This window comes from Scomber scombrus, chromosome 17 (genome assembly GCF_963691925.1).
Source record: "Scomber scombrus chromosome 17, fScoSco1.1, whole genome shotgun sequence".
Taxonomy (NCBI): Eukaryota; Metazoa; Chordata; class Actinopteri; order Scombriformes; family Scombridae; genus Scomber; species Scomber scombrus.
In genome coordinates this window covers 18,616,100-18,625,662 of record NC_084986.1, presented here as the reverse complement: position 1 = coordinate 18,625,662, position 9,563 = coordinate 18,616,100, and the positions used below count along the sequence as shown (strand labels likewise).

The 9,563-nt window shown below is 38.7% G+C and overlaps 1 protein-coding gene across 1 annotated transcript; it reads left to right on the top strand.

The window, feature by feature from the left end:
• Window positions 1-1,687: 1,687 nt before the first annotated feature.
• Window positions 1,688-9,563, top strand: si:dkey-12h9.6 (macoilin). The gene is made up of 9 exons (XM_062437468.1): window positions 1,688-1,764; window positions 3,130-3,271; window positions 3,408-3,534; window positions 3,689-3,812; window positions 5,835-5,993; window positions 6,982-7,152; window positions 7,423-7,549; window positions 8,267-8,441; window positions 9,373-9,563. The coding sequence occupies exons 1-9, from the start codon at window positions 1,688-1,690 to the stop codon at window positions 9,561-9,563; spliced, it is 1,293 nt and encodes a 430-aa protein (XP_062293452.1).

The following is a 9,563-nucleotide window of genomic DNA, read 5'->3' as shown; positions in this document are numbered from 1 at the left end:
CAAAATGTTATATTTAATTAACATAGATACTGGACTAAATAAATAAAATTGACATTACTTTAAGAGCTCTGCACGGTCAGTCACCTTTCTAGCGATCTATCACAACTCTACATTATCTGTTGGTTTCTGAGTAAAGGACACTGTAAGAAGCAACTCAAGACCCACTAGCTCAGACCTTCTTTTGTTTAATTTTGTTTTTCTTTTTTCTCTATTTATTACTCTTATATTGTGTCTGTATTCATCTAACTTTGGCCTTTTATGTGAAGCACTGTCTGACATTTAATCTAGAAAGCTGCCACATACAAAACTTTTCTTTAAAATGTGACCAGTGGGCAGTGGTGGTAATTAACTGTACATGAAGTATTTTCATTTGGTGCTACTTTACACTTCCACGCTATATTTCAGAGGAGAATACTGTATTTTCTACTCCATAACATTTATCTCACAGCTTTAGTTACTTTTCAGATGAAGACTTGACACAATGGATAATATAACAAGCTTTTAAAATACAACACATTGTTAAAGATGAAACCAGTGGTTTCCAAACTTTTTTGTCTTTTGACATCTCACAAAAAGCAGTGTGTAGTCGGGCTCACATTTCAGATGTCTGAGTTGTTAACAGTGCCACCAAATAGTGATTTTCCCCTCTAAACTTCTCACATGGTTTCGTTTCAAGAAATGTTTAAAAAAAAAAATCAAATATAAAGTCCAAAAACTGACAAACAGATTTCTGTATCAGAACTTTGTTTTTTCTTTTTTTTTTTCTTCCCAATATTCATCTCACAACTCTCAGATTCATATTGTGACCCTTTAGAGGCGCCTGACCCCTAGGTTGGGAACCACTGGCTGTAGTAGTTCAAACTAGCTCCACCTCCAGCAGCTACAACAGTAACATTACACACTGATTTTTCAGTATTAATAATCTAATGATGTCACATATAATATTATATCAGTCAGAGGGACCAAACCACTACTTTTACTGTAATACTTTATGTAAATGTTGCCACTAATTTTAATTTATGTACTCTTACTTAAGTAGGATTTTTCATGCTGGGCTTTTGCTCGTAATGGAGGTTTTTTTTTTTTTTTGCATTGCTGTGTTGTCACTTTTACTTAAATAAGTGAAGCACTTCTTCTACCACTGCCTATACTTTGGGATTTTAATTACTTCATACTATGTAATTACATTCAAACACATTCATTAAAGTGTTACACTACTAAAGTATGATAAACGTGATTATGCATCTGTGGTCAGAGATGATTGAATGCACAGTGATTTTACATAATTCACTCTATCATCGGCTATGATTATACTTACAAAGGATAGGCCTACTGCTGTTTTTAGTTTAGGGGGAACAACCAAAGTACATGTATGATGAATTTATAATTATTGCTGGATTTATTGTAGCGCTACGTGTTATTCATTATCGAATGTGTTTGTAGAGCTGTAATAATGTAGAGTATGTTGATCTTCTACCCTCCTGAGATGAACACTTTTAGGTACACATCCACTGAGCATGCGCAGAGCTGCTGGTACCCAGCATTTGTTCCCAGACATCATCACAGGTTGAGCTGAGCATCTTCACCCACAAGGAGCGATTTCACTTCAATTATTTGCGCTCTTTCTCTTCGCTGCCGTGCTGCTGCGGTGTAAAAACAACAGCACGGAGGGAGCAGAAACCGTAAGATGAAGAAACGCTATGTGGACCCGAGCAGGCTACGGAAAATGAAAAAACTGAAAATAACGGAGAAGCTGTCTGAGAGGTATAAAGCTAGCGCCGCGCCGCCTGGCGGAGGCAGCTTTTTGTTGTGGTGGCCGTCTTTGTGTAAATTTTCAGCCGTCGTCATCCTGCTCACCTGTCTGCCTCGCATCCCATTACTTCATAGATAGCATGTCTCCCATTTTGTGTAAAGCAGTCCGGAGCTTTAAATAAGCCTCCATTATGGCTCAAAACGCCGAGAGAAGAGCGTAGAAATGTTGTGCGAGTTACTTCCAGTCTACATTGTTTACAGAGAGAAAGACATCAGCAGCTGTGCAAGTTAACGTCGGCCTGCTGCTCTTCACTAGCCTTCACAATGTCCTCTCTGCTTTCTCTGGTCAAATTTAATGTGAAATGAACGCATTGTGCTCATTCTGGATAATATTAATAAGCATATTCTCCTGTTAGGCTGTGGAGGTAGCTTATGTTGCACAGAAAAACATCATTTTAAAGCGTCTAGACAGTCCAGACGAGGAATGATGCGCCTCAGGAGAAAGAAACCACTTGTTTTGATTGTGCATTGTTTTACACAGAAGATGAAAACAATTAAACATCATTGAAAAATATAAAAACTGTCTTTTTATGGGTATTTTTCTAGAGATCTCTAGATATGTCAGATGTTAAATTGAGCTCTTTGTGTTTTGGAATAACCGGTATATTATACATACTAAGAATACATGTGAGATAAATTAAAATACTCTTTATTAATAACATAACAAAGCAGACATGAACTTACATAAGGAATAATAGATGCTATCGCCCCCCCCTCTCCATCTCTTTTCACTCTTCCAGATAAAATATTGTTAATTATTATTGTAGAATAATTTGCATAATTGGCAGCTTTAATAAAATAACCTGCCAGTTAAATTAAAGCACACTCCGTTACAATAAAGGGAGATTTAAGCTGTGTGCAATAGGATGCTGTGGTGCTCCCTCTCTCCTCCAGATGAAATATTGCCATGGTTACCAAACAAAGAAGGGGTGATGTGATAGCAGCCTATGGATGAGCAGAACAAAGGAGGAAACCTCAGCTCCTGTTTGGCTCGTGGTCGCCTTATAATGACATGAGTGAGGGAACAGTCATTGTTCTTTAGCCTCTGTCTAAAAGGATGCAGAGCATTTTTTTAAAGATGCAGCTGTTCAATTATAGGTTTAGCACTGTGCATACGATCTCCAGTCTCGTGTTTTGTGTTTATTGCTTTGGCTTAAGAGGCAATACAGTCTTTGAAGTGACTCTTTTGTAGATTCATAACAAGGAAAACACATTTGTCTCACATTACTCTGTGCTGAATACAGTGTCCTGCTGATGGTTGATATATTATAGCAATAATTGACTTTTTAAAAAAATGAATACAATTTCATTTTGCAGTGCGTACACCTTCCTGAAGTTTATGGTGATGTGGACGCTGGTGCTGCTGGCAGATTTCATTTTGGAATTCAGGCTGGAGTACCTGTGGCCATGCTGGCTCTTCTTTGGGAGTGTTTACACGACTTTCCACTGCCACGGGCTGGTGAGAACAACTCATTTCATATTCTATGCTGCAGCCCAGATGATAATAATTATGTGTAAGATGTTGATAAGACACTGTGGATTTGCAGAATCAATCCATTGAATCTTACTGAAATCAATGTTTTCTTTCTTTGCAGGTAATTTGTGTCGTTTTTGTTTGTGCTGCCTTCACTCTTGACATCTTTTGTTTAATTTTTGTTCCTTTGCACTGGCTGTTCTTTGTGGCGAGCACCTATGTATTATTCAATTACATCTGGCACACAGGTGAGCATACAGATTATTTGTTTTGTGCTGTTAAATCCCAAATCTTGTGACTATGACTTATTTAATAGAATCAGTGCTGTTTTTATCTGACTAAATATCGCTGTATTTTCACTTTCCATCTCTTCATATCTGATTATTGCAAATTTCCCCACAGAGAAAGGCATCTGTATATCAACAGTCTCCCTGTGGATTCTTCTTGTGTACACAGAGGCGTCACTTCGACTGAAAGACCTTAAAACATCTCATGCCAACTTGTCTCATCTTTTTGCTGCTCACTGGTATGTTGATTTGATGCAAATCTGCCTTGGGCAAAATTCAAATGCATTCTCAAAAAGTAACTGAGCTGTTGTAAAAACCACAAATATTCACTTTATTGATCTCCTGTGTCATATCTGATTGAGCTCAAATGTTTTTTGTAACATCAATTAGAATAGTGGATTAAATTCTCCTTTTTACACCCAGTGGTTGATTGACAGTGGGTGAAAATGTTCAAATATACATAGTTTTATCAATAGAGTTGGTTGAGTAGGCTGTGTTTATATTTTCTTAATCTGGCACATACAATATATTCTGACTCTCTTTTCCTCTGCATTTGCACCCAGCATTGGATATCCTGTAGTATATCTGGGGTTCGATGCCACCTGCTACTTCACTAACATCTTCAAGCTGCGAATACAGAAAGCGGTTCAGAGTGAGAATGACTTCCACATGCACCTCCTGCAGCACTCCCTCCCTCCAGGCCTACAGGTTTATCCCAAGACTGGCACAGATGGCAGCAGCAGTAAGTCTGTGCACCTGCACCATTGGTTCATTTACACTTTGTGGTTTCTACTGTTCTCACCACCTGCTGCTCTGCTCTGAATTATTATTTGTTTGTAGTGATTCTTTCATTTTTGGTTCCGGTTTCATTAACCGAGGGGCGTGTGAAATGTGTGCAGTTTGACATCTGAGTCTCTGTAGGTGGCAATATTTTTGTTTGTCTGATCCTAACTCACACTGACCAAATCACTCTGTTTTCTGATTATGGTAAGCAAAATGCTAACAATGCAACTGTACACAAGAAGCTTAGATCAATTATGACATTTTAAAATAGGCCTATATATTTTTGGCATTTTATGTGTTTATTAGACAGTATAGGGACAGTGAGGGAAGAGATAGAGGGACGAATAACATGCAGCAGAGGTCCTTTGCTGCACTTATTAACAAGAGCAGTTAATAATACATGGCCATTGTCTTAAATCCCATAACTATTGCTTTAATGCAACAGTAACATTGTCTAGAATTTCCACAATTATTAAAATAAAACCTTATAAATTCATTCACTCTTTGAGAAGTCACTTGCAGAGATGTAGGAAACATTTCAAGAGGAAAAGTAGAGAGTAAGAAAGTGTTTACACCAGACACTTTCTCATTTAGTTTGATTGGCTGATTCAGCTAAAAATGATGCCAACAAAACTCCAAATACAGAAAATGTGTTAATAAAAAAGTGGAGTTTGAATAGTTGCGCAATAATAAACAAGGCTGGACTTTTACTGTGGTCATATTTATACTTATTTATGTTTTATTCTTATCTGATAGTAACACCATCAATGTGGTAAAGTTACAGAGACAGGAGTCATTATAATGTTTAATGTTTTTTCAGGCTAAAGGAGATGTTTTCATATCACAGCTGCAAAATTTAACTTACAGTAGACTGACGGTATTGACCATTTTTGCTTCTGTCTATACTTGCAGACTCAAAATGGAAGATAAAGCCTGAATCAAGTCAATATCAGTATCAGAACGGTGCTGTTGTCTCTCATGACGAGTCACACACTGTAGACTGCCTCCAAATCCGCAGCGAGGAGAGAGCGACAGAGAAGGGAACACAGGAGTTGAGGTCAGCTGACTCAAACCGGCAGACACCATCGTCCAAAGCCTGTGTCGGCGAGTCCAGAGATCAGCTGTACAGTGGGGCAGGAGGTTCAGAATCCTCTACAACCCCAGAAAATCTACCTCAAGAGGAGCAGGGAAGCAAAGTCACGCGAGCGGCTAAGAGCTCCTCACCCAAAGTCCGCAGAACCAGCACGAACACTCCTTCGCCACCTGCTGGCAGAACTGAGAAGAAACAGAGATCCAGCTCAAAAACTGTCAGTCCCAACCGGGACACAACAGACAAGAGCGCCACAGCAGCTCAGAATTATCACGCCGAACAGATGAGCAAGTAAGTCACGATTAAGTTCAGTTCAATAAAGTTTAGAATCAGTGCTAAAATCTCCTCTTTGTCTCTCTGTTTAACTGCACACTTCTTCATCTTTCAGGCTGGAGCAAGAGCTGAGGAGGCTGAAAGGCGAGCTGCAAGTGAGCCGACAGAGTGAGCAGGAGCTGCGGAGTCACATCTGCAACTTGACCAACAGCGAGAGGAGCCTGAGACCAGAGGTGTCCCTGCTCAGACAGTCCAACATGCTGCTCCAGAGCAAGTGAGTGGTCAACCAAACCCGATGGAGAAAGCTTGTCTTTGGCTCCTTCTGTGGGCCGTTTTACACATTACATCTGTCTGTAAAAAGGAAGGCAGGAATGAAAACTTAAATTGCATACAAAAAACACTGAGAGATGTTTTAATCTTCAAGAGAATGGATGAATCTCTGTCTAACATGGACCATAATTATTGTCATATTTAGAGATTGTGCCTCACAATTTTCTTCCATAATGCTCATCTGTAAATTAATGATAACTAGTAGGCATTACTTTTTTGCCTTTATTGGATAGAATATAATGACGTGGTAGACAGGAGACAAGGGGACAGGTTTAACTCCAAGGACATTGTGTTTATGTGGCATTTGCAGTTGCCATGGTGCTCCAACTAGTTGAATCTGAATCAAATCTCACACAGTATGAGATCTTTATACATGAGAATATATTTTTTCTCTAAATATTCATGATTGTTATGTACAAACACAATCTTAACATTGAAATCATTGTGATAAACATGGGGTCAATTTGATTCAGCTTTCTTTCCAAATACTGTCTTGTATAATAATCACGATGTCTTCTCTTGTACACACCATAGTAAATGTTGTTCAAAATGTGTCTCCACAAAAAGTTTTATATGTAAAGACGAGATGAGCACCACGAGTAGATTGAACCTGAAAAAACATTACGCTGGAGAAATTTGGCTTAGTCAGTAGAAATTGTCCTTTCGACACGTTTAGCACATCAAAGGTGCTTCTATCACTACATCCACCAGCCAGAGGCTTTAAAAGTCGTTTGAGATGAGCATGTTATGCACAGTTTTCATAAGACATGCTCCAGTTTTTAAATCAAGGTGCTCTCCAACTCAACAACTACAAGAATGATGAGAAACACATTAAACATCTCATGTCAGTCTGGTTGGATGTTGCATTATTCCACTTATTTATTGTCTTATCCTTGATGGTATTTAAAGTGAGTTTAATGCGTCTCCTTCAGGATTCTGTGTCTGAGCAAAACCAAGCAGAGGGACAAACAGACCAGTGCGATGCTGGAGAAGAAGACCAGAGCAGAGACAGAGGCCAGACTCTCTGTTGAGAAACAGTTGGCTGAGCTTCAGGCTCAGAAACTGGAGGAGGCGGCCAGCACGGCACGCAGTCTATCAAACAGGTAAGTCACACCTGTAAGATCTGAAGTGGATTACTGTCTGCTAAATATAATTAAATGCTGCTGACCAAAAGCTTAATGCACACATCATTTTTACTGATTAACATATTTACTTGCATCCTGTATAACCATCTTCCATGTGTTTAATGTTTGAAAAATCAAAACCGACTTTCAGAAATGCCAATGAAATGTTTCTTTCTGTGTGAACTGGTCTTCACTTCAAATGAAACCCCTCACTTACCGCTCAATTATTTTCTCCGTCTCCTACACCAGGCAGGAACACTCTGAAACCCAAATGTTAAGGAAAAGAGTAAAAGATCTAGAGACAGAGTACAAACAACTACAGCTGGAGTATCAAGTGAAAGAGAGTCGTGTGGTAGATCTAGAGAGTGATGTTGAGGTATCTTTTTACTCTACTTGGGAATGAACTTGTGATTTTTAAGTGTCTGTGAGTCTCAAGTGGTCCAGTTCTTGGTTGTCAGTTTGGTCATGTAGTAGTTTTTTGCTGTTTAAGTTTCTGATTTCATGTCTGTATTTCTTTGTGTTTGTAAAACTGGGGTACATTTAGTTTTTATTTTGGCCTGCAGTCAGCATATTGCACTTTATCATCACATCAATATGGAGCATTGTTTTATGGTTCTTTTTTTTCTGACAACAGCTGTGTACATTGTTGTATTGTGTGGTTTTTGATTTAATTTTAATGGCATACTCTCCATGAAGCATGCTGAAATCACTGCATTGCTTTAGAAAATTATTTTCCCAGTACAGGATCACAAAATGTGAGATGTCAAAGTAAGTGTTAACACAGAAAGAATCATCCCTCTGAATATCTCAATAATAATGTGCAGTTTTCATGTTTATTGAAAAGCTGGCCAATTCATCATCAGTGTTTGACAACTGTTTTATCTGTGGTGCTTTGGTTTCCTAAGTGAATGCATGTAAACACATTTCTATATTAACAGAAGAAACAAAGTGAAGCATTGACTGAACTTTTAAAGAGGGAAAATACTCAGGAAACCAAAGCACTGATTCCCTCAGGGGGTCACCGCTCAAAGGTACAACTTCTGTTTTTTCTGTTTTACACACGGTCTTACTGTTGGTGTGTTTTTGGACTCAGGCTCTGGGAAAGTACCGCTGTGTGGAGAAAGAGACGGACATGCTGCTGTCCACTCTGTCAGCCATGCAGGAGAAGGCTCAGCACCTGGAGTACAACCTGAGCGCAGAGACTCGCATCAAACTGGATCTGTTCTCAGCTCTGGGAGACGCCCGCAGACAACTGGAAATTGCTCAAGGTTTCACTCTTTCTCTGAATATTTATTTTGTCTCCTGCACAACCTAATTGAAATTCTTTTGGTATTTGTTTGGTCTGTCGTGTGTGACTTTTTCAGGTTAGTGCCTCCAACAAAAGAGGTTAGTGTAGGTTCTGTTTTATTGTTAGTTAAAACATATAAACCTTATTTGTATAGCACCTTTTAAAAACTGAGTAATTGACAGACAAAGCCAAGGCGGTACAATACAAGCAAAGACAACACAGAGAGCAGTAACAAGGCCAACATTAACAAGATGAAAGTAGAAGAACTTAAAATAAAATAAGGAGTTTATAAAAAGGTTTAAAAAATAAAAAAGAACATTAACATTGAACAAACGACATCACATAAAAGCAAGTCTGTAGAATTTAGATTTAGGAAGTGATTTAAAAATGATAGTTTTTATTGGGAATCCTGGTCCAGTAGCACCACCATGTGGTCAAAAAGCATTTCACATGATCCTACATGGCCCCTTGTCCTCCAGTCCTCCAAACATGGTTTATAACATTAGTATGAGAAAAGATACCCATCTGTTATGTGATATTACATATCATTTTTTATATAACTGCACGTTTGACATAAACTATTGATTTATGTCATTGTCATTAACTCTTAAACATAAGATGCAATAGCAGACAGTTTACACATCATATCAAGAGAGAATGATTCTGCAGCATTTGATGGCATTTTATGCAGTGTGGTGCAAAAACGCTCAGTTTAAATGTCCATACATACAGTGATCAGAGTACAGAGTTATGCACATTCTTAATGTTTTCTAGTTTTGAATGTTCCTTCCTTCTCTTCCTATTGCTCTTCCTATTCCTCCTGATTATAGGTTGACATATAAATTCAACTGAACTTCATGAATGGCTCTAGAGGATCCATCTCCTCACATGTACCTTTGTGTGTCTGACAGATAAAGTGATGAAACAGGACAGGGAGATAAGTGAGATGAAGCAGAAGATTGCGGAGGTGATGGCCGTCAGCCCCAACGTTTCCTACATGGCCCCTCGTCCTCCGGTGCCACAGTATCTCACCAAGTTACTCAACTCCGAGCGCTACATGTTGAATCCACGAGCGCTAATGTACCAGTGTCTGAAGAAATAA